General features: G+C 60.3%; 1 protein-coding gene across 1 annotated transcript in view; it reads left to right on the top strand.

Annotated features, from left to right (window-relative positions):
* The window catches only part of LOC144722805 (F-BAR and double SH3 domains protein 2-like), a 66,691-nt gene that overhangs the window by 35,799 nt on the left and 6,000 nt on the right, over positions 1-24,892 (top strand). Inside the window, 9 exon segments of the mRNA XM_078601239.1 lie at positions 882-1,004; positions 3,104-3,229; positions 11,730-11,891; positions 15,953-16,084; positions 19,327-19,410; positions 20,102-20,167; positions 20,169-20,310; positions 22,792-23,066; positions 23,223-23,340. Of these exon segments, the coding sequence (XP_078457365.1) occupies positions 882-1,004; positions 3,104-3,229; positions 11,730-11,891; positions 15,953-16,084; positions 19,327-19,410; positions 20,102-20,167; positions 20,169-20,310; positions 22,792-23,066; positions 23,223-23,340 (1,228 nt within the window).

Here is a 24,892-nt window from a genome sequence, read left to right on the forward strand (position 1 = left end):
CCGTCTCCGTGGCGGCGCAGCTTTCCCGCTCGGCACCCGCTCGCCGGGCCGCACCGCTCTCCCTCTCGGCCGGTCTGGCCGCTCACCCCAACGCCCAAACGCGGGCCCCCCTCCCTGGCCCCGGCGGGGTGCGGGAGCCGTTTGGAGGTCGGGGGAAAGACCTCAATAAAGATGAACAAACGGAGATTTAATTTGAGAAGCCGCGTGGGCGCACGGGCGTGCGGGCGGGCACGCTCGACCCGGATTGAATCGGCTCCTCTGTGCAAACATCCCCCTCCCTCCCCTCCGCCGCCGAGTGGGCGTGACCTCCACCCAATGAGTTTCTTTGACTGCAAAGTTCGATGCGCGTAGGGTGTGTGTGTTGTCGTGGGTAGGCGTGTGTGTTGTCGTACGTGGGCGTGTGCATTGCGTATTGCCCTGTGTGTCCTGCGCGTGTGCTCCGTCACGCGTGTGCTCTGTCACGCGTGTGCTCCGTCACGCGTGTGCTCCGTCACACGTGCCGGTGGCGTGTACGCAACTGCATGTTCTATTTTCATCGCAAGTTTTGTTCCCAGCTCCGCCATTTATCACCATGTATCCCAAAATAGACTCGTATTGTTCTGTACTTCTGTGCTCCCACGTCTGTGTCCCCCGCCAGCACCACTCTGTACCAACCAACGTGGCGAAGTATGGTCACAAAAACCCCACAAAACCCGCGCTCTGTGGGGAACCCTAATCCAGCAGTCGCCCGAACTGTCCCTCCTCTGTGGTCTGTCCACCTGCCTCTATTCCCTGCCCCCTGTCTCCTCTCCCGTTTCCCCTGTCCCCTGTCCGCTATCCCCTAACCCTTGTGCCCTGTCCCCTGGTCCCTATCCCCTTTTCCATCTTTCTCCTGTCTCCAGGGTCCCGAGCTGCTGGGCCCTGAGGAGGGAGCGGAGGAGGTCGACCAGAGCCTGGACAAGGAGGCCCGCAAGTGGGCCTCGAAGGTGGCACGAGACCACAAGGTCTCCGTGCACGCCCAGTGGGTGAGTCTCCCACCCACCCACCCAGTGGGTGAGTCTCCCACCCACCCACCCAGTGAGTGAGTCTCCCACCCACCCACCCAGTGAGTGAGTCTCCCACCCACCCACCCAGTGAGTGAGTCTCCCACCCGCCCAGTGGGTGAGTCTCCCACCCACCCAGTGGGTGAGTCTCCCACCCACCCACCCAGTGGGTGAGTCTCCCACCCACCCACCCAGTGGGTGAGTCTCCCACCCGCCCAGTGGGTGAGTCTCCCACCCACCCAGTGGGTGAGTCTCCCACCCACCCACCCAGTGAGTGAGTCTCCCACCCGCCCAGTGGGTGAGTCTCCCACCCACCCAGTGGGTGAGTCTCCCACCCACCCAGTGGGTGAGTCTCCCACCCACCCAGTGGGTGAGTCTCCCACCCACCCAGTGGGTGAGTCTCCCACCCACCCAGTGAGTGAGTCTCCCACCCACCCAGTGGGTGAGTCTCCCACCCGCCCAGTGGGTGAGTCTCCCATCCACCCAGTGGGTGAGTCTCCCACCCGCCCACTGGGTGAGTCTCCCACCCGCCCAGTGGGTGAGTCTCCCACCCGCCCAGTGGGTGAGTCTCCCACCCACCCAGTGAGTGAGTCTCCCACCCACCCAGTGGGTGAGTCTCCCACCCACCCAGTGGGTGAGTCTCCCACCCACCCAGTGGGTGAGTCTCCCACCCGCCCACTGGGTGAGTCTCCCACCCGCCCAGTGGGTGAGTCTCCCACCCGCCCAGTGGGTGAGTCTCCCACCCACCCAGTGGGTGAGTCTCCCACCCGCCCACTGGGTGAGTCTCCCACCTGCCCAGTGGGTGAGTCTCCCACCCGCCCAGTGGGTGACTCTATCACCCACCCAGTGGGTGAGTCTCCCACCCACCCAGTGGGTGAGTCTCCCACCCACCCAGTGGGTGAGTCTCCCACCCACCCAGTGAGTGAGTCTCCCACCCACCCAGTGGGTGAGTCTCCCACCCGCCCAGTGGGTGAGTCTCCCACCCACCCAGTGGGTGAGTCTCCCACCCGCCCACTGGGTGAGTCTCCCACCCGCCCAGTGGGTGAGTCTCCCACCCGCCCAGTGGGTGAGTCTCCCACCCACCCAGTGAGTGAGTCTCCCACCCACCCAGTGGGTGAGTCTCCCACCCACCCAGTGGGTGAGTCTCCCACCCACCCAGTGGGTGAGTCTCCCACCCGCCCACTGGGTGAGTCTCCCACCCGCCCACTGGGTGAGTCTCCCACCCGCCCAGTGGGTGAGTCTCCCACCCGCCCAGTGGGTGAGTCTCCCACCCACCCAGTGGGTGAGTCTCCCACCCGCCCACTGGGTGAGTCTCCCACCTGCCCAGTGGGTGAGTCTCCCACCCGCCCAGTGGGTGACTCTATCACCCACCCAGTGGGTGAGTCTCCCACCCACCCAGTGGGTGAGTCTCCCACCCACCCAGTGGGTGAGTCTCCCACCCACCCAGTGGGTGAGTCTCCCACCCACCCAGTGGGTGAGTCTCCCACCCACCCACCCAGTGAGTGAGTCTCCCACCCACCCAGTGGGTGAGTCTCCCACACCCACCCAGTGGGTGAGTCCTTCATCCAACAACTTCAAACACCTGTGAAACGAATGTCAGCTGTTAAACAGCGTGAGTGACGATGTGAGCTCCTCTCGTCTATCGTGCACTCCGCTCTCGTCTGTGCTCTCAGCCGCGATGTAAACGGTGACCACGAGGTAGAGGACGAGAGGCTGCGACGCCCATCCCTCCGTGGCATCAGTTGCGTTGAATGCCACATTTTTCACGAGCAGTGTTTTTGCTGCGACGATAACAATCTAACAGGGGGGCTAGGCCTTCCAACTTGCCCCCCGACACTACACGGCTGTGCGGGAGCGTGGTGAGGCACCTCGATTGCGGGCCCCCTTTAGGTCAACTAAACCTAAAATAAGCAGCCGCGTGATGAAACACAAGACTCCCCGTGCCGCGTCGGCTGTGACGGGCGCTCGCCGACCGCACCGGCTGATGTGGGTCCCTGTCTGTACTGCGGCTGATGATGATGGTGCTGATGATGATGGTGCTGATGATGATGGTGCTGATGATGATGATGGTGCTGCTGTAGGTACTCGAGGGGCTGGAGGGGCAGATAGCGGGCGCGGGGGGCCCGGGGGGAGTTCCGGATCCGGCCGCCAACCTTGACATGGAGGCAAAGATGGAGGAAGCACGGGAGAGCATCCGGAAAGCGGAGGTGAGACGCTCGCTCGCTCGCTCGCTCGCACGCACGCACACACAAAGACAAGGATCCCCCGTATAGTTTTCAACATTCTGTTGGGGCAAGTGCTCTTAGCGAGCACCTGTTAAGGCCGGCATGGCGCACGAGGGGTGGGGGGGTGGCCAGCCCCATTCCCGACCCTCTTTGTCTCCCTCGCGTGTTGAGGCTTGTACATTTCACCGGCTACTAAGTTGGTCGCCGTGAGCGGGAATCAAACTCGGGCTGGCCGGGTTCGGTGCCACGGTGCACTCATCACTGCGCGACCGCTCCCCCTTGCGCACACCCACACACGCAGTGACGCACATCTACAACATCGACACCGTGTGTGGCCTTAGACGGAAAATATATCGTAGGCAACGTTTCCGGTAATGGCCCTTCTCCATAGCACCTTTATGTGCAGTGTTATTTTATGCATTATTATAATTGACAAATGTGTTGTTTGTGTGTTGAGCGTGCTCCCCATCAGCGTGCGATGTCTACTTCTTAAAGTGTCTCCCTATCATCTCTCCGTGTCTCTCCCTCCGTGTCTCTCGTTGTCTCTGTCCGTGTCTCGTCTCTCCATGTCTTTCTCCCCGTGTCTCTCTGCACACGTCTCTCTCCCCGTGTCTCTCCTCGTGTTCCTCTGCCCCCTTCCCTCTCCCCGTGTCTCTCTGCTCGTGTTCCTCTGCCCCCGTCTCTCTCCCCGTGTCTCTCTGCTAACCGCTCTCAAGTGCAGGATTTCTGAATCGTTCTCGTGCCGCGAAACAGCCGTGGGGATGAGTAGCGAGCGAGCGGAAACCATTGCGGAGGTTTCAAATGAGACGCGGCGATTCCCTGTGGCATAATAACCCCGCTGGTGTTATTATAATAATTATAATAACCCCGCTGGTGTTATTATTATAATGATTACGCTGCCTATCGGCAGCGTCAGGAGTGACGATGGTTGGGTTTGGGTGGTGGTGAGCGCCAGCGGGGGGCGGTGGGTTGACGTCGGTGATGTCGGCGTTGTCGCGATGGGCGGTCTCGTCGGGATGTTGACTTTGGTGGGTGAGCAACGATTGTGCGATGTTGCTGCAGGGCAAATCCGCAGCGGTGACTTGATGCGTATCGGTAGGCGATGTTGCTGTGACGATGATGGTGAATGTAGGCGTCACGAGTGACTCTTCAGGCTGGGTGGGGGGGGTGTTGATTGGCTTATCGTGAGAGGCGGGCAGCGGTTGGGGATGTGTCCGTGGGGGGGAGGGGTGGTGGGGTGGCGTGTAGGAGGCTGTGAACGAGACGAGGCTTGACACTTAATTAGTGGAGCGAGTGGTGGCCGTGTGGAGTGGCGCCGCCGATTGATTGACTCCGTTAATCCTTGCGCTGCACTCAGCCCCCCCCCCATACACTCACATAGAGACCCACGTGGGTCTATGGGTCTCTATGTGAGTCTATGAGTCTCTATGTGAGTCTATGAGTCTCTATGTAAGTCTATGGGTCTCTATGTGAGTTTATGGGTCTCTGCATCAGTCTTTCGGTCCAAAGTGTGAGTAGGATGAAGATGTTCTGATCGGGGTCCCGATGGGGTTTACGGTAAGGGGGCAGTGGGGGGCAGGTTTCCTTGGAAGCTGGCAGGGCGGAGTGGGGTAGGGTGCACCAGTGGTATCTCACCATCATCAGCCATAGTAAATCCACTGCTGGATGAAGGCACTCCCCAAGACGAGGCGGCAGCTCAACTGCACGACGATGATATCGATGATGACGATGATACTGATGACACTGATGACGATGATGACGATGATACTGATGACGATGATACTGATGACACTGATGACGATGATGACGATGATACTGATGACACTGATGACGATGATACTGATGACACTGATGACGATGATGACGATGATACTGATGACGATGATACTGATGACACTGATGACGATGATGACGATGATGACGATGACGGTGATGATGCACACTCGAGAAACATTAAAACAAAATCGAAGTTTCCACCTTCCTCCCAATTATCCTCCCGTTGTGCTGCAATCAGTGGCACGGTGAAAGGAGGGGGGAAGGGGGGGAGCGATCCACTCACACGCAGCCCCCCCCCCCCACGGCTTTGGGTAATGGCCTCTGGGGGGCCAAGGGGGGTTCTTTCATTGGCTCAAACACACGGTGCTCTGCCCCCCCCCCCTCACCGCCCCCCTCTCTCACCGCCCCCCCCCTCCACGGTTTTGGAGATCAAGACCGTTAATAAATGGCCGACTAACGAGCTGGGGAGAGACAGTGGGGGGGGGGGAGTGGTGAGGCGAGCTGGTGAGGGGTAAGGTGCAGTGATTTAGTTGAGTCGTAAGGAGAAGCGATGATGTGGAGTGGTAGAGCGGAGTGGTGGAGCGGTGAGGTGGAGCGGAGTGGTGGAGCGGAGTGGTGGAGCGGTGTGGTGGAGCGGTGAGGTGGAGCGGAGTGGTGGAGCGGTGAGGTGGAGCGGAGTGGTGGAGCGGTGAGGTGGAGCGGTGAGGTGGAGCGGTGAGGTGGAGCGGTGAGGTGGAGCGGTGAGGTGGAGCGGAGTGGTGGAGCAGTGAGGTGGAGCAGAGTGGTGGAGCGGTGAGGTGGAGCGGAGTGGTGGAGCGGAGTGGTGGAGCAGTGAGGTGGAGCGGAGTGGTGGAGCGATGAGGTGGAGCGGTGAGGTGGAGCGGAGTGGTGGAGCGGAGTGGTGGAGCGGTGAGGTGGAGCGGTGAGGTGGAGCGGTGAGGTGGAGCGGTGAGGTGGAGCGGAGTGGTGGAGCGGTGAGGTGGAGCGGTGAGGTGGAGCGGTGAGGTGGAGCGGTGAGGTGGAGCGGTGAGGTGGAGCGGTGAGGTGGAGCGGAGTGGTGGAGCGGTGAGGTGGAGCGGTGAGGTGGAGCGGTGAGGTGGAGCGGTGAGGTGGAGCGGAGTGGTGGAGCGGTGAGGTGGAGCGGTGAGGTGGAGCGGTGAGGTGGAGCGGTGAGGTGGAGCGGTGAGGTGGAGCGGTGAGGTGGAGTGGAGTGGTGGAGCGGAGTGGTGGAGCGGTGAGGTGGAGCGGTGAGGTGGAGCGGAGTGGTGGAGCGGTGAGGTGGAGCGGTGAGGTGGAGCGGAGTGGTGGAGCGGTGAGGTGGAGTGGAGTGGTGGAGCGGTGAGGTGGAGCGGTGAGGTGGAGCGGTGAGGTGGAGCGGTGAGGTGGAGCGTTGAGGTGGAGCGGTGAGGTGGAGCGGTGAGGTGGAGCGATGAGGTGGAGTGGTGAGGTGAACACCGGTTCACGCTGCCACCAATGGAATCCGCCGTGTTCTCTGAGCGCCCAATCGGGAGAATGTCGCCAAGTGAAATATAAATATATAATCGTCGGATGTTGGCTTAAATAAATAACGAAGACATTTAATTAGGTCCCTCGCTTTTCAAATCGTTACTCACTGATTGGTAAGCGCCGTGCTGGGAGGAGATGTGAGGAGGCGTGGGGGAGGGGAGTGATTGTGGGTAATCTGGAGCCACCTGTGACCCCCCCCACACACAAAGACAAAGCTCCCCCTATAGCCTTTACAGACTCTTGGGACAAGTGCTGTTAGCGAGTAGCACCAAGAGGGGGTGGTGGAGCCGCACGCACGCACGGGGGGGACATTCACACAAGACTCCGCTCTTGTATACCCGCGGACACCTCGGCAGCGCTTGTGCCAGGCTAGGTGCGCTCTGAGGCCCTCAGCAGTGGATAGACCACGTGTCATGGGAGGTTTTTTGTCTCGCAGTGCATAGCCCGTGTCACATGATGATGTAGGGGAAGGTATCCAGCAGTGGACAGACGATGTCTCGTGACGACGACGATGATCACGACGGCGGTGACACGCGGAGCTGCGGCCGCGTACGAGAGGGACGCTCTGCGAGTCTCGTCACCCACACGGCGCCCCGCGCCGGTGACGATCGCCGCCTCGCCTCGCTCGCCTCGGAGGCGACGCGAGTAAGGGAACCTCCGCCTCGCCACCGTGACGGAGGCGGCGTGACACGGCAGGAATACCAACGTGGGAGGCCCCTCCCCGCACGTTACCCCCCCCCCCCATGCTACCCGCGTTCTGAATTGGAATGCGGCCCCTGGCTCTGGCTCGGGTTGTCGCTGCTGCCCACCGCTCCCCTCGCCCTCCTCCCTTCCTCGCCAAGCACCACCACCTCCCTCTCCTCTGCAATCCTCCACCTCGACACCCAAACCACACCACCACCACCACCACGCATCTCCCCTCCTCATCTTGGACCATCACCATCCCCGTCCCACCTGACACCACCTCCGCCCCTCCTCCATCCGTCCACCCCTCGCCCCGGGGCTCAGATGCACACCGATCCCCAGTCCAGTGATTCATCTGCCCCCCCCCCCCTCTTCCAACTCGCAGCGATTTTGTGATTGGTCACGACTCGGCGTAGCGATTTAATTTCTCAGAGCCGCTTGTCGATAACGCACAACTCCCCATTTGCGTCGCTGCTCGCGAATGTGCAATGAGGCTCCTTCGTACGGTCGTCATCCCCTCGCTCCCTGGGCCTCCGCGCTGGCACCAGGCACTCGACTCGCTCGTACACACGCCCTGACTGGCACGTACACACGCTCCCACTCGCACGTACACACGCCCTGACTCGCACGTACACACGCTCTCACTCGCACGTACACACGCTCCCACTCGCACGTACACACGCCCTGACTCGCACGTACACACGCTCTCACTCGCACGTACACACGCCCTGACTCGCACGTACACACGCTCCCACCCGCACGTACACACGCTCCCGCTCCCACTCGCACGTATACACGCTCCCACCCGCACGTACACACACTCCCACTCGCACGTACACACGCCCTGACTCGCACGTACACACGCTCCCGCTCCCACTCGCACGTACACACGCTCCCACTCGCACGTACACACGCTCCCACTCGCACGCATCGCCATCGCTTCTAGGCACGCGTCGCCATCGCAATGCGGCGGGGGGGGGGGCTGTACAGTGGCCCCCCCAGGGAGACCGTGTGGGCCCCCCTCATAGGAGGGTGGTGGGGGTGTCAGGCGGTGCAGTCGGCCACCACCGGCACTTCTATGGCCGCCATCGTGAATATCTGATTTGGGGTCTCCCCGTTCTTGCGGTTGGTTGTGACGGTGTTGTTGTGTGCGTGCACTCGTCCGTGTCTACATGCACGTGTGTGTGTGCATGCGTGTGTGTGGCAAGACTGCCCGTATGCACGACACGCACGCGTGACTTCCGGCTCGGAGAAATCTCTATTCACTGCCCCCTCCCCCCCTCCTTGCCGCCGCCACATCTCTCCCCTCCCCGTCTCTCCGTGTCTCCCTCACTCCCCCTCACTCCCCCTCACTCCCCCTCACTCCCCCTCACTCCGCCTCATTGCTCATTTATTTCCTTGCTGCCGCATAGCTCCATTCTGCGATTTCTCGTGCTTCCCTCGCTCCCTTCGGCTTTCCCAATACCGTGTCCCTTCCCTCCCTCCCTCATTTGATTCTCTCCCCCCTCTCTCTGCTCCCAGCAACGCTTGCCTTGCACTGCACATTCATGAAGGGCAACGTGATTTGATTTACGCTGGATGTGCAATATTTGCGTTTTTAATTTGCCCTAAATTATAGAATTGTGGCTGTAAATTGCTCTGGCTGAGAGTAATAATGAATAAAGTGTGCGGAGGGGAGGGGTGGTTTGGCCGTGCGGGGTGGGGGGTATTGGGGAATGCAGGGGATTGTGGGAGAAGCGGTGGGGTTGTGGGTAGAGATGAGTACAATATTAATTGTATGAGTGTCTGCTATACGAGTTAGAAGAATGTGTGTGTGTATATGTGTCACGACGTGTGCTATGTGTGTGCGTAGTTGCGAGCAGCAGTGGTTGATACGCTGCACTACGAACCAGGTGACCCGAGTTTGAGTCCCACTCAAGACCAATAGCAGTGGCAACCCGGGCGACCTGCCAGGTTACACCTGTGACCTCTACAGCAGGCTGTGAATGCCGCGGGGCCATATTATTGCGCCTATTGGGAATAATAATAATAATGTTTCCTTTTATCCAGCAACGTTCACACAAATTGCATCTCACAGGAGCCGAGGAACCACAGACGAGTGGAGGGTCAGGAGCCGGGCGGCGAGCTGGCGCTACCAGCCGTTGTGCAAGCTCTGCAGTGCTTTACATATGAAGATGTTTCCAGCCAATTCATGAGTGTCTACACATATTTGAGGAAACCGTAGCACCCCGAGAAAACCCCACGCACGTGAGAGGCGCGGCACGTCGATGCCGTACAGATGGCACCGACGGAGATTAGTCCGCACTTTGCCGCACCGCCACCTCCTGGCCAGCCAGGGCACCGCGTCGATGCCCACGGGAACGGAGTTTGGCGAAACCTAATCGACCTCCTCGGCCAATCACCAAGGAGGTGGCAGTGCCCCCCACCGCCCCCCTTCATTGCGGCGTTCTGAGCTGTGTTCACACCGAGTCGCTGGTCCGACTGGAGCAGTCGGCACGTGGCTGGCGGTTTACCTAGCCAGGGAGGTCTCCAGTGTTTATTGCCTCTCTGTCACGGCCGCCCCCCCACTCCCACCCTCGTGAGAAATGCGGCGTGCGGCTGGTTTGTGTGCATGGTGCGATGCGGGGTGTGTGAGCGTGCATGTGCATGCGAGCGTGCATGTGCATGCGAGCGTGCACAGATGAGTGCATGTCTTTGTGCATGTGCGGCGCATGTGTGTGCGCGTACATGTGTGAGCGTGCGCATACGTGCGTGCATGTGTGCGCCTACGTGCATGAGCATACTTATACGCTAGCACACGCGTGCTTGCGTTTGTGCGCGTGAGTGCATACGTGCCTTGCCATTCAAGCGTACCACTGCCAATTACAGCTGCCAGACAGAGAGACATGGGGCCCCCTCCCCACCTCTCCCTCACCCACCCACCCACCACTCAACCCACACCATTAGTGGGGGGGAAGTGCGTTGTGTTCGTGGTGACGCTTCGAGTGGGAGTGACTATGAATGGGAATGGTTGAGGTGGCACTATCGGGAACACGGGGACGTAGCAATGTGGGACACGGACACAGGGACACGGGAAGATGAGAACACGGGGACGTGGGAAGATAGGATGTGTGGACGTGATGACACGCGATCGTGGGAACATAGGAGGAGGGAATATGGGAACATAGGAATGCAGGAAGATGAGAACACGAACCAGGGAACTAGGGAACACGGAATCATGGGAATCCAGGGAGACGAGGACATGGGGACACAGTGCCAAGTCGGCCGTGTGTCTCTGACGGAGTGAGACCCTGTCATCTCCGCTCCCCCGCTCAGCATCCCCGTGACCCCCGCGACGCCGCGACCCGCACCGCGCTTTCCCGCACCGATGCCATCACCTGCGGAGTCGCGAGTGGCGCCGACTCCCCATGATGGCAGAGAGAGAGACGTTCACTCGGCTCCAGTCAGCACGAGCATCTGCTCAACAAATCAGCCTAATGACCGCAGCGTTCCTGCGTGCGTGTTGTGTGTGCATCGTCTGCCAGTGTGTGCAAGCACCTATGCATGCATGTGCACGTGCGTGTGCACGTGTGTGTCGTGTAGCGTGCAGTAGTGTAACGGTTAGTGCGCTGCGCTACGAACCCAGCGACCCGAGTTCAATTCCCTCTCGCGGTCAACACCGGTGATGATTATCTGAATCAGTCTAGGCCTCCTCTAGATCGACTGAGCCTCAAATGAGTACCTGGTGCGATGTGTAAACAGAGAGACAAAGGCGGTTGGGCTTGGTGTTGGCCACCTACCCCCTCGTGTACCGTGCCGGCCTTTATATGTGCTCGCAAACAACACTTGCCCCAACAGTCTGTTGAAGGCCATATGGGGGGTGTTTGTCTGTGTGTTGTGTAGTGGCTGCACACATGCGTTTATTCGTGTGTGCGTACTTGTGTTCGTCGCGTGTCCATTCCTTGGTGGACATCTGTGCTTTGCGTGTGTTTGTGTGTGTACGTGCCTGCTTTCACAAAAGCTTGTTTTCATGTGCAAGTGCTCTCACGCTTGCGTGTGTGCGAGCAGACCTTGATAGGTGTGCACGCTAACAGCACTTGTATCAGTGGTCTATGAAAGGCTCGACTGGCGGTCGTGGCTATGCACGTGGCCTGTAATCCAGCACTCTGGACACAGCGAGGGTTGGTGGAACGCGCAAATGTTGTGAAACCCCTTCCCGTGGGCGTCGAGGAGGTGTTAGACCTCGGCTCGCCAGGAGAAGCCGGTACGACTCCCACACTGATAAGTACTCATTTAATTGGCTGAAAAAAATCTTGCTACATAGAGGACTGCAGAGCCTGGGCAATCGTTTGTAGTACTGGCTCACCGCCTGGCTGCTGCGACTGCTGCGGCCGCCTTCCCCGCTCGTCTGTGGTTCCCCGGCGGGTGTGAGGTTGAGCGATTTTACTGAAGGACAGCGCCGCGTGCGAACGCGATCGATCGCGATTGCGACCGCCATTGTTCACCACGTGGCCGCTGCGTGTGGTTGCGCCCGCAGACGGACCGGCTCAAGGCCGCCGCGTGCCTCTCGCTGCTGCGGCGCGTCGGCGTCGACGCCGACCTCTGGCTCGACGGCGCCATGACCAAAGCGACGGCCGAGCTGGAGAGCGAGCGGCGCGCGAGCGAGGCGCGGCGCAACAACGGGGAACTCTCGCCCACGGTGAGGACTGCGCTGTTCCTGTGTTCCCTCCTTCCTGCGTTCCCTCCTTACCGCGTAACCTCCTTCCTGTGTTCCCGTGTGGTGAGGGGCGATTGCGAGGGGGATTTGCGTGCCAGTCTACTCGACGTTAGCAGTCAAACTCTTGACTCCACTCTGTGTTTTTAAATGTCAATGTTGAAGGGGCGCCTTCGGTTCTCCCAAACCATCATTAAGAGGTCAGCCAATTAGCGAACTCCGCGATTCGTTTTCTTTGACGTCCGTAGCCAATTACCATGCCTGGTCTTGCTCGGAGCGCCACGGTCTCTGGTGACGTCACTGAACGATCCCAGCCTGCATCTTCAGACTCTGATCTCATCACAGTCAGCCAGGCTTTAGTCTCTGGTGGGTAGATGATTGTGATTGTGGTGGTGATGACGATTGTGGCGACGATGTGGCGACGATGTGGCATGATGTTCACGCATACCAGCGATGGCACACAGCAGGAGGAGGAGGGAGAGGGAGAGAAGGAGGGAGACGCAGGGATGAGGAGGAGCAGGAGGGAGACATGGGGGGAGGAGCAGGAGGAGTGAGCGGGGTGCTGGATCCATTCTAATTACGTGGGGCCGCTCGCTGCTGCCCGGGGGGGGATGCGGCCCAAATGCCGAATCTCGGCTGGAATATGAATGAGGGTGGGGGGCCGCGTGACCCCGGTACAGCTGGGCCGGTGGGTGGGGGGAGGGGGGGGGGATCTGGGGACCGCACGGCGGTGAAGGTGAGCGTGCACGCAAGTCTGCAGGTGTGCTCCTGTGCGAGTGCTTGTCGTGACACGTGCACGGTGGTTCTCGCGCACTTAAGGCCGAGTCGACTCAGGGGGAGGCCCCAGACCGGTTCAGATATGATGCTAATGATGATGCTGCCGCCCACGGCCGCCCTGGGCTTCGTGCCGCGGCTGGAGGGCTGGGAATCTCAACGCGGCGCACCGTGGGCTTACCCAGCGGCAGCAGGGATGCAGTCGCAGGTCTCCCCGAGTCGGAGGGACGCGAGTCCCCGTGCGAGTCTACGAGTCCCCGTGCGAGTCTACGAGTCCCCGTGCGAGTCTACGAGTCCCCGTGCGAGTCTACGAGTCCCCGTGCGAGTCTACGAGTCCCCGTGCGAGTCTACGAGTCCCTGTGTGGCCACGGGAAATGGCCGTGAGCCTGGACTTGGGACGGGGAGGCAGGGGGGCGGGGAAGGGGGGGGCCCGCAGGGAGTGGACGGGGGGGGGGGTGTGCGGGCGGGGGAGGAGCGGCGACCTCCCCCTCGTTGTGGGGAGCCTCGTTCGATGGCGTGGCGCGGTGATGGAGACGGGAGGCTGAGGAGGAGGGGGGGTGGTTGGAGTCATCGCACGGAGACCCATAGACACACAAACTACTGTCCCTGATGCCCTCAATCGGAAGCCGCCATTGCCATTTGGCTGCAGAGAGGCGCGTCGTGTGCCCGGTGAGAGCGTGCCCGGTGAGAGCGTGCCCGGTGAGAGCGTGCCCGGTGAGAGCGTGCCCGGTGAGAGCGTGCCCGGTGAGAGCGTGCCCGGCGAGAGCGTGCCCGGTGAGAGCGTGCCCGGCGAGAGTGTGCCCGGACCGCGAGAGCGTTGAATCAGTCGGAGGCCTCCTCCTCCTCCCTAGCAGCGACTTCACAATCGCAGCCTGTCCTTCCCTTCAGCGCGCCGCCACTCATCCCACCCATCCCCACACTCGCGTGACACTGACTCGCCACCCCCACACACTACTCCCACCCCTCCCATCGGCTCTCGCCCACTGTCTGCTTACGTTAATTAATGGACGAGTGAGCGGCATAGCAAATGGCTTCTCGTGCTCAGCTTAACTTCCTGCGTGACACGGAGTGGCACGGAGTGGCTCGCCGTGGCAGTGGCATATGACAAAGCAGGCAACCCAGGATGGGTTCTGATGCCACTCGCCACTGATGTTTGCCGTCGTTGGGAATCAAACTCGGATGGCCAGTTCACAAGGCAGTGCGCCAACCATTGCACCACCAACTCCTGCCTCCCCATGCTTTTATATATATATAAAAAAGCCCCCCCCCCCTGGTTTCCGATCGGGGGGGCACCGCCGGCGCCCAAGCGGACGTCCACCGCCGACAACAAGATCGGCTCGTGGCCTGGGGGATGCCTTCTTCCAGCAGTAGATTGATCACAGCTGATGGTTAAAAAAAATATACACAACAATCATCACCCCCACCCTCCCCCAACTGCGAAAACTTGGCAGGACCCTCCTGCTGGACGAGTCGCGAGACTCGGTGAGGCCTTGCTGGGCAAGCAGGCATTGCGATGATCATGACGACGACGATAACAAAGTGGGAGGATGGTGCCGAGCGAAGCCGCTTCCTGCGCGCTTCCCCCATTAACGGGAGCCGCACTGCAGGCCCTCGCGCTCGGCCACTCAATTATTGACGAGCGCTGCTGCTGCCGCCGCTGCTCTGCCAGACGTTGTGGGGAGGGGGTGGGCAGGGGGGGTGCAGGGGGCTCGGCGGGTGGGGGGGGTCAACAGAAAAACCGAGCGATGGGAAGATGTGCGTAGGGGCACGGAGGGGGGCGGATGTGCGGCGGTGTGGGTAGTGCGTAGTGTGTGTGCGTGTGTTGCCCATGTGTTGTGCTGTTGTTGTGAGACAAAATGAGCAATTACTTTGAGCCATGTCATTTTTATGGCAATTACAAATGTAATGAAATTACTTATTTAAATTACGTGCAATTGAAATACCGGAAGGGTGGCGCAGTGGTTATGCCCAATTACTGACGGGGAGGGCGTCTCTCAGTGTGTTCTCCCCCTGCTGTGCCTGCGGTATTCTCCCGTTTCTCCGGTTTACTTCCACGGCTATAAATAATAATGCAGTGGTGCTGGTATTTGCCGAACGTCCCAATGCTGTGAAATTACCTGGAAATGGGATTGCATATGGGAACAAAAGTACTCTCTGGATGAACTTTCTGAGCTGAGCTCAGGCTTCTCTCCGGTGGAGGCCACTCGGCCCGTCCAGCTGCCTGGTGGCCCTGGGAGGACCTGGGGCGGGGGGAGGAGGGAGAGTAAATCATTGATGTAAGCCGTGATGTCTTCCAGCCATCGATCGCTTGGCTGGGTTGGAAGGCGGGAGGGAGAGAGGGTGGAGGTGATGGCAGTGGAGGAAGAGGCAGGAAGGGAGGGAAGCAGTGGGAGGAGGGGGATGGCGAGTTGGGGTTTGTGACGTCGCTTGGTCGCCGTGACGGCTCGAGGTGGCTCAGCCCCGAGGAGATCCTCCCCTCCCTCCCTCCCTCCCCTCCACCCCCCACCTTCCTCCCCTCCCTCCCGCACTCCCTCGGCACGGGCAGTTTGTGCGCTGACCTGAATATAATCACGCTTCCTGCAGTGATGCGTGCATAAGGGTGTGCGTGCGCATCTATGTGTCTGTGTGCGTCTGGGTGTGTCTGGGAGTGTCTGTGTGCGTCTGTGTGTGGGGAGCGGTGGCGTAGCGGTTATTGAGCTGCGCTACGAATCCGGCGACCCAAGTTTGATTCCCGCTAACGGCCACCAACACCGGTGACGATTATCTGAACCGGTCCTGGGCCTCTCCTAGGTCGACTCGACCTCAAATTCAGTACCCGGTGTGCTGTGTAAACATCGCCACTCGGGAGACAAAGGTGGCCGAGCGTGGTGCCAGTCTTCATAGGTGCTGCTTGCTAACAGCACTTGCCCCATCAGTCTGTTAAAGGCTATACGGGGGGATCTTTGTCTTGTGTCCATCTCTTGAGTCTGTAAATGTGCAATTTTTTTAACACAGGTGCCAAACACAAGGACCCAAAGGGCCAAAACCACAAACGGTTCGCAACAAACAGCACTCATCACAGTTGTAATGGATTCGAGTGTAACGCATTACGTGAATCGGGCAAGAGCTTGGGAAAAGCGACATTGGGAGGGAATTCCAAATCCCGAATATCTCCCCTGCCTCTCGCCCCGTCTACAGCGTCTCAAGACCGTGGTTTCCATCGATATGTAACGTCCATACTTCACCGTGCCCAGGTACTGATACCCGCTGGCTCCCTGCCCCTCCCCCACCAGGAGGAGCTGTCGCTGGGAGGATACTACGACGGCGAGGAGTTTGAGTCGGACACTCTGGATGAGAGTGGCTCCTCGCCCTCGGGGACCTGGCGGCAGTACCCACAGACGTGCCGCGTCCTCTACTCCTATCAGGTGCGTCAAACATCCACGCACACACACATAGACACGAACACACATGGACACGCACACGCACAGACACGCACACGCACAGACACACACGCACAGACACACACGCACAGACACACACGCACAGACACGCACATACACACACGCACAGACACGCACAGACACGCACACGCACAGACACGCACACGCACAGACACGTACACACATAGACACGCACACTCATAGACACGCACACGCACAGACTCGCACACGCACAGACTCGCACACGCACAGACACGCACACGCACAGACATGTACACACATAGACATGCACACTTATGCACATACACACATGCACATATACACAAGTATGCACACGTGTGCACACACACATACTCGAGCGCACACACACATACACGAGCATGCACTTACACATCCACACACATACGCGCACTCAGGCACACACGCACGTGCAGATGGAACAGGAGGAGTCCACGCTCTGTTGTACCGCTTTCTCCTGGCAACCCAGGGTATGGCACTTCCTCAACGCCCACAGCAGCAAGGGAGATTCGCAACATCTGTGCGGTGATCCACCAACCCTCGCTGCTTCCTCCACAGCGATGGACGATTACAGGCAGCCACGTGCAGCAGCGTAGCCACCGTCGCGTGTGTGTGCGCGCGTGTATGCGAGTGTGTGTCCGCGTGTATGCGAGTGTGTGCGCGCGTGTATGCGAGTGTGTGTCCGCGTGTATGCGAGTGTGTGTCCGCGTGTGTGTCCGTGTGCGTGTTATTTATTTCTGTGCCAACCCTCTGCTTGCTCGGGCAGCGTCGAGTCGTAAATCCGGGTGCCACAGCCGCTGGGCGCACATCGCTCGAGTGGCCGCACCCGGCCTGGCGAGCTACGGAGCGCTGGCATGGCGGCGCTAGCACGCTGCGCGACGGACGCCGAGACCCGAGTTCGATTCGACCTAGGGGGGCCTCCCTTAGGTCGACTCGTCCTCATGAATAACTGGTGCGGTGTGTAAACATCAGCACCGGGGAGACAAAGGTGTGTGCTGTGCCGGCCTTCGTAGGCGCTCGCTAACAGCACTTGCCCAACAGTCTGTTAAAGGTTATACTGTGAATCTTTGTCTTTGTGTGTATTTGTGGAGTTGTATGTTTTCATCTGTTTATTTGTCCTCGTGTGTACACATGTGTTTGCGTACGTGTGCATTTGTGTGTGCAGGACGTGCGTGCGTAAGTACGTGCGTACGTGCGTGCCTGCGACTGGAGGAGCATATACTGGAATGAAAGAAATGGGAGTGGCAATGGGAAATAGAGAGGCAAGAACAATGAGAGAGAGGAACACGGGGAGAGGGAGGGAGAGTTAAAGGCAAGCTCTGATAGTTGACAATGGAGGAGCAGTGGTGCTGTATCAACCCGATTGAAACATCTGGTGTGAAGTAAGCTGCAGATGTACCAAGACGGGGCGAGAAAAAGACAAGGAGAGCCAGAGAGCACGACAGGGCACAGGGCGAGAGAGAGAGAGAAAGAGTTAAAGAGGAGAAAGCGAGAGTGGGAGGGAGAGAGAGGGAGTTGGAGAATTAGGGTGCGAGAGGGAGAGAAAACCAGAGAGGGAAAGATGGAAGGAGCCAGAGAGCCAGAGCGAGAGAGAGGAAGAGAGCGAGAGAAGCAGGGCGAGAGAAGCAGGGAGAGAGAGCGAGAGAAGCAGGGAGAGAAGCAGGGAGAGAGAGCGAGAGAAGCAGGGAGAGAAGCAGGGAGAGAGAGCGAGAGAAGCAGGGAGAGAGAGAAGCAGGGATAGAGAGCGAGAGAAGCAGGGAGAGAAGCAGGGAGAGAAGCAGGGATAGAGAGCGAGAGAAGCAGGGAGAGAAGCAGGGAGAGAAGCAGGGAGAGAGAGCGAGAGAAGCAGGGAGAGAGAGCGAGAGAAGCAGGGAGAGAGAGAAGCAGGGATAGAGAGCGAGAGAAGCAGGGAGAGAAGCAGGGAGAGAGAGCGAGGCCTGTTCCCGGCAGGGCGGTGTCTGCGTGGGGAAATAAATCCTGGGCCTGCGCCCGACGGGCCCGGGCGTCTGGCAGCGCGAGCTGCACTGCCAGGCCGGAGCTGGCGCCAGCGGCAGCCGCGCCATGCCGCCCCGCTCCTCGTTATTTATGCCACATGGTGGGGTTATGTGCGGCGTGTGTGTGTGGTGCGTGTCTGTGTGGTGCGTGTGTGTGGTGCGTGTCTGTGTGGTGTGTGTGTGTGGTGCGTGTGTGTGGTGTGTGTGTGTGGTGTGTGTGCGCGTGGTGTGTGTGAGTGGGTGCCAGCGTGTGTTGCAGTCTGTGTTGTTTGTGATGGGTGTACGATGGGTGCGGTGTGCGTGGGGGTAGAGAGGATACACGGCGCAGGTGTAGTATGTGGGGTGTGTGTGGTGTGGGTGTAGGGTGAGGGTGTTATGGGTGGTATGTGCCTGGCAGTGTTTGTTGGGCCATAGAGTGGGTATGGTGAGCGTACGTTGTGGATGAGTGTGTTTGTCGAGGTGGGAGGGTGTCAGGGTTAGGAGGGTGTCAGGGTTAGGAGGGTGTCAGGGTTAGGAGTGTGTCAGGGTTAGGAGTGTGTCTGGGCGGGAGTGTGTCAGGGTTAGGAGTGTGTCAGGGCTGGAGTGTGTCTGGGCGGGAGTGTGTCAGGGTTAGGAGTGTGTCAGGGTTAGGAGTGTGTCAGGGTTAGGAGTGTGTCTGGGCGGGAGTGTGTCAGGGTTAGGAGTGTGTCAGGGTTAGGAGTGTGTCAGGGCTGGAGTGTGTCTGGGCGGGAGTGTGCCAGTCGCTCATTAGCTGGCGGTTGTCAGAAGGAATGAGCAACAGGGATGCGCATCCCCGTGCATCGTGGCACGCGCGCAGCCCACGGTGATGAAGAACAGAAGCCCCCGCACGCGTACACGCTCACACGCACGCAGCAGTAACGTCGGGCGTTCGCCACTTAGTAGCCGTGATTTCACCACGGCGCGTGTGCCAGGGTAAGTGCACCCTGAGGTCACTTGAAGTGTCGAAAGCTTGCTGACAGGAGATCACGGAACGGACCCGGGTGCCAAGATGACCGGCAGATGCACCAGCGGCTGTGCTGCCCACTGTGCCTCCTCGCTGCGTTTTAGCCGCCCGGCGCTCCGCTCGTTGTTGTGAGCGTCGCTCCCCTGCCCTCCGTTGTTGCTGCAGGGCGACTGTCTTCGTGCGTAGCGATCGCGTACGTGTGCGTCCGTGTAGGTAGGCGACACGGGGTGCTTTTGTCTTTGTCTGTGCAGGCGAACATGCCGGATGAGTTGACGATTGACAAGGATGAGATGCTGGAGATCATCGAGGACGGGGACATGGAGGACTGGGTCAAGGTGAGGACGTCCCACGATCCACGTGTCCCGTGGCTCCGACGTTCTGCCATCCGTGCGAGCTGAATATCAAATCCCCCACACATTGTAGCTGGCATTGACCAAACTGACAACCTGCAAATCACTCCACTAGGATTTCACTGCAGCAGCAGCAGCAGCAGCAGCGTCACCCCCCACCACCCCCCCCCCCCCGACTGCCAAAAGCTTGACAGGACCCTCCTGAAAAAGAGGCTTGAGGTTCACCGAGACTTCCTGAACATGTTACACGATCTACAAGTCTCATGAGCGCCCATCCTTACATCACACCGTCCCACATCACATCATCACAGGTGCCACCGCCACCACCACACTTGAGCTCATTGCCCTTTGTCCTGTGTCCGTGCGTGTGTGGTGCGTATGGTGTGCTATGTGTGGTGTGTCTGTGGATGTTATGTACAGTGTGTGTGTGGTGCGTATGGTGTTCGATGTGTGGTGTGTGTGTGGAGTTCTATGTGCGGTGTGTGTGTTGTGTGTGTGGATGTTATGTGCAGTGTGTGGTGCGTATGGTGTGCTATGTGTGGTGTGTGTGTGGTGTTCTATGTGCGGTGTGTGTTGTGTCGGTGGATGTTATGTGCGGTGTGTGTGTGGTGCGCATGGTGTGCTCTGTGTGCTATGTGTGCTCTATATGGGGTGCGTGGTGTCTGTGTGAGCGCAGGGCCGGAACGCGGCGGGCAAAGTTGGCTACGTGCCGGAGAAATACCTCCAGCCGCTGGAGCCCGGCGGGGGGGGGCGGGGGGCCCGGGGGGGGGTTCGGGGGTGGCGGCGGGGCCAGCGGTCTGCGTGGCAGCACGTCGGCGGACGTCATCTCCTACACGTCGGGCAACTCCATCGAGCCCGAGCTGCCCACCGAAGCCTCGCTCGGGGGTGAGCGACCGTACGGAGACGCCGGTCCCCCCCCCACCCCCTCCACCCCGACTGCCCCCCCCGCCCCTCGATAGCCTGAGCGTTGTAGAGAGCCAGGTCGATCGCTTGCACTCGTCCTGGGACCCTCTTCACCGTCCAACCCGTCCTCGTCACTCGACTTGTCGCCGGGCTTCAACCAAATGAACTTGCCAAATATAAAACTTCACTCTTTCCTGAAGGTCGACGAGACAAAAGACAGCGATCCACCCTCGATAGCCTGAACACACTGCAGGTGCTGTTTGCGAGCACCTGTCCAGGCCAACACGGCATTGACGCACTAAGTGGGGCTGATGCTTCCTACGCACTGCATCAGGTACTGATTTCAAGGCTAAGTGGACGTCAGGCGTGAAGCCGGGGACCAGGTTCGGAGATATTCGTCACCGATGTCGGCCGTGAGCGGGAATCGAACTCGGCTCGCCGGGGTTGGTAGCGCAGCTCGCCGAGCGCGACCCTGCCGCTTCCCCGGGCGTACAACACACACGCGCAGACATGCGCACACGCGCAGACATGCGCACACGCAAGACATTGGCTGGAGCGGGAGGGTGGACACTCCTGGAGCACGGAGATGTAGGGGTAGCTGGCAGAGGGAGCCAAGGGGAGGGAGGAATTTCTGGACGGCGAGGGGACAGATTGGCTACGTACTGTGGGAGAGAAGTTCTACAAACATACATACAGAGGGACTGCAGGAGCAAGCAGTTGGCTGTGCTCAGCACCACGGAGAGCGCCCAGGCCCTGCTGCTGCTGCTGCTGCAGTGGCGGCTATTGATCTGTGGGCAGCCGTGGCGGAGATCGCAGCCACGGCCAGAGACGGCATTGACGCACTAAGTGGGGCGCGTGTACCTACGTGCGCATGCGTGCGCGTGTACGTGGCGACGCGTGATGTCGCTGCGCTAATGCAGCTCCCGAGCGCCGAGGCACATTCCCCGCAGAGAACCACGCTTCTCCGCTTCTCCGCTTCCCCCCCGCCACCCCGCCCTTACTCCCTCCGCAGTGGTGCGCACTGATGCGTGTGTGAGAGTGCGTGCGAGCGTGTACGTGTAGGAGTGTGGAGAGTGAGTGTGTGTGGAGGGTGTGGATTGTACGTGTGGAGGGTGTGTGTGTGTGGAGGGTGTGTGTGTGTTGAGAGTGTGTGGAGTATGAGTGTGTGTGGGGAACAGTAGTGTCGTGGACAGCGCGCTGCGCTACGAACCCAGCGAATTCAATTCCCGCTCACGGCCAACACCGGTGACAATTATCTGAACCGGTCCTGGGCTTACCCGACGCAGCTTCAAATCGGTATCTGGAGCAATACGTAATCACCGCTACTCGGGAGACAAAAGCAGCCGGGCGTGGTGCTGGCCACACTTCCCCCCCTGGAGTGCCGTGCCGGCCGTCATAGCCGCTCGCTAGCAGCACTTGGCCCAAAAGCCTGTTCGAGGCTACACGGGGGACCTTTGTTATTGTCACGTGCGCGTACAGCCCCTCGGCGGCGATCGCCTTGGCGCTGCTCCACTCGTCGCCCCCACCTTCCCTTCCGCTCGGCGGTTTGGGGGGTGGGGGGCTGCGCTCTCCGTGTATTGCCGACTCGCTGTTTAATCCGCCGCCGGGCTGAGCCGCGTGCATTGTGCTGGGCGGCGTGGGGATTTGCACCCAATGAAGTATTTAGCGCTCTTTAAATATTTACGACGTCGCTTTGTTGCGAGGACTTTCCGAGTCTTACGGACGCAGAGAGACGCGGGGGGGGGGGGGAGGGCCGGTGCGGGGGTGATGGAGGGGTGGAGGGTGGGGGCCGTGCAGAGCGGAGTGGAGGGTGGGGGGAGGAGTGGGGGCTGGGGGGAAACAGAAGAGGTCTCCTTGCCTGCCCCCCCCCCCACCGCATTGGGAGTTTGAATTTCGGTCAAAACTGAAAACGCCGTCGCCGGGCTCCGGTGGATGCCACCGCGTGGAGCCCGCCGTCGCGCCGGCTATTTTTTATTCTCAGCCAGGCGGGCGCGGTGCTCACCGCACCGCTGCTCCACGCAGAGCTGTTGCGCTGACGGACGATCCCGCGATTCGACTCCAGTCGCCCTCGCTGTCACCGTTCAGCCACCTCCTCGTAGCTTTCTTACAGCTACTGCCACGGTCGTTGTTCGTGTGCGCTTCTTCACACTTCGGTATCTTTTCCCCGAGTCGAATACGTCGTGAGTATTGACGCCTTCAAAGGGTGGCGGCCCTTTGACCCTGTCATCATGGGCACAGTTTAATTCGTATTGGGTCATCGTGACCCCCACGTTACGCACGGACGGACGAGCACAGCTGCCGCGTCAACGCGGTCTAAACTCGCGGGCGCAAGCGCAACGGCGGCGCCACCGCTCCCCCTCCCAGGTGCCTGCCCTTCCCCTTCCCGCCGCAGCCCCGTCGGCTGAACCCCCGAGCGCCGGGCCGTGACCCCCGTCCGTCTGCGCGCGACCCCCCTTCCCGCAGTGTGGCTGGCACGGGCGCTGTACGACTACGAGGCGCAGACGGAGGACGAGCTCTCTTTCCCCGAGGGCGCCATCATCCGCATCCTGCACCGCGGCGGAGCCGACGAAGAGGTGGAGGAGGGCGACGTGGACGACGGCTTCTGGAAGGGCGAGCTCAACGGCCGTGTCGGCCTCTTCCCCTCGCTCGTCGTCGAGGAGATGAGCTCCGGCGCCGGCGCCGAGGGCAGCAGCGGGGGCAGCAGGAGCCCCGACGAGGAGCGCCGGCCGTCCCCGCTGGTGCGTGCTGCCCCCCCCCCCCCCCCGCCCCACCCCCTTACTGTGACTGCGGGACTAGCGCCGTCGTACTGGTCGGGTACCGGTCGGGTACCAGTGGGGAATTGTTGAACTGCCAATGACGCCCACTGTGTGTGCGTGTGTGCGCGTGTCCCGTAGTCGCCCGCCGCCGGCCTGTCCCGCTTGTTGAGGCCGGTTTCACTGGCGCACAGCGGCCCCCCGAGCCCCGAGGTGCCCCGGCCGGCCCGGCCCCCGCGGCCAGCCTCCGCCATCATCGGTGAGTGCTCCTGCCGCTGCAGCAGCAGCAGCAGCAGCGCATGAATCGTGCGGTGCACCCAACACGCTGATCTTGCAGCAGGCCAATCGCACACCGCATGAGCCATCTGGGGTCTCCACGGATCCAAACATTTTATTCCCTGGATGTACTGGTCTCTGTCATATGAATGTCGAGTTTGCAAAACTGGCTCCGAGTCATAATGCATCTTTGTGGACTGAGACGCTATGACTTTGACCCGACGTTTGAAGAACACAGTGATGATGATGATGGTGGTGGGTTTGTACGTGACGAAGGCAGAGCTGACGACGACGATGACGACGACGATGGCTGTTGTTAGCGAACCCCGCCCCGACAGCTCCGAGTGCGTGGGGCTTGAGGCTCCCGCGCTCTGAGCACCTCATCGTCGCTTTCATTGCCCCCGCAGAGCCCCCCCTCCGCTCCTCATGAACCGCCACCCCCACCCCACCCCGTGCCAGCCTCTGAGATGTGTAGAGAGGACAGGGTACTGGGGGAGAGAGAGAGATGGGGGAGGGAGATGAGAGAGAGATGGGGGAGGGAGAGAGGGAGATGGGCATACAGAGGGGAGTGATGGCGATGGGTTGGAAGGGATGAAAACGAAGACTAATCGGTGGCCCTGCAGAGTGGGTGGGGGGGGGCGGGGGTCACCTGCAACGTCGTTTTGTCGTTTCCCCGACGTCGCTATTGGCGGCTCGTCGTGAGACCCCTCGCGCAACTCTCGTAGAGCAGCGCAACGGCCCACGGAAGCGGATATTACAGAGCTGGCTCGGATGGAGGAGAGGCAGGGAGTTGAATGGAGAAAGGTAGGGGGAGAGGCGTGAGGGAGGGAGGAGGGGAAGGGTGGGAGGGTTAAGGAGGCGGGGGGGGGCCCACGAGGCGAGCGTCGCTTGGGAGAGGGCGGAGGCGGTGACATTTGTCAGGATTTCATTTCCCGTTGCTCGCCGTGGCGATGAGCGCCGCGCCTGGCACGAGAGACGGTACGAGCGGGCGTCTCTCCCCCCGCGCTTGCGCTGGAGGAGAGTCGCGCGCCGCCCGGTTCAGATTTGTTTCAGCGGCGTTCTTCGTCACGAACGCCACGAATCGCCCCGGAGCAAATATAAAAAAACACCTTCGCTCGTCGCTGAATAATGTGAACCAAGCACGGGACGGCGATTTCGCGCTCGCTCAGACGCGAGTTTTCCCGCTGGGATTAAATTTAACGTGAAACCGTACGCGTTTTTTTACTTAAATATATTTATTGTTTGGCGATGCGATTGGTTTCGTAAAGTTTCCGGCGTGCTGCCTGCGACACCCGTCGGGCGATTGTCGATGTCACGGTCACTCCAGGGTAGACGATGCCCGGTAAACGCGCCCACCCACTATACCACCGACGTTGCTGGCACATCGTACTTAGCGTCCATGTGGTGGGAACCGTTGGCCCAACGTTGGCTGAAGTTCAACGATTACTGGGCGCCTCTGCTCCGTTCGCCTTTCGCTCTTACAATCCAGTTCGGGTGACGGCCTCGCGGAGACAAACGGTCTTGGTAGCATCCTG

The sequence above is a fragment of the Lampetra planeri genome, chromosome 15, assembly GCF_965212315.1.
Source record: "Lampetra planeri chromosome 15, kcLamPlan1.2.h2, whole genome shotgun sequence".
Taxonomy (NCBI): Eukaryota; Metazoa; Chordata; class Hyperoartia; order Petromyzontiformes; family Petromyzontidae; genus Lampetra; species Lampetra planeri.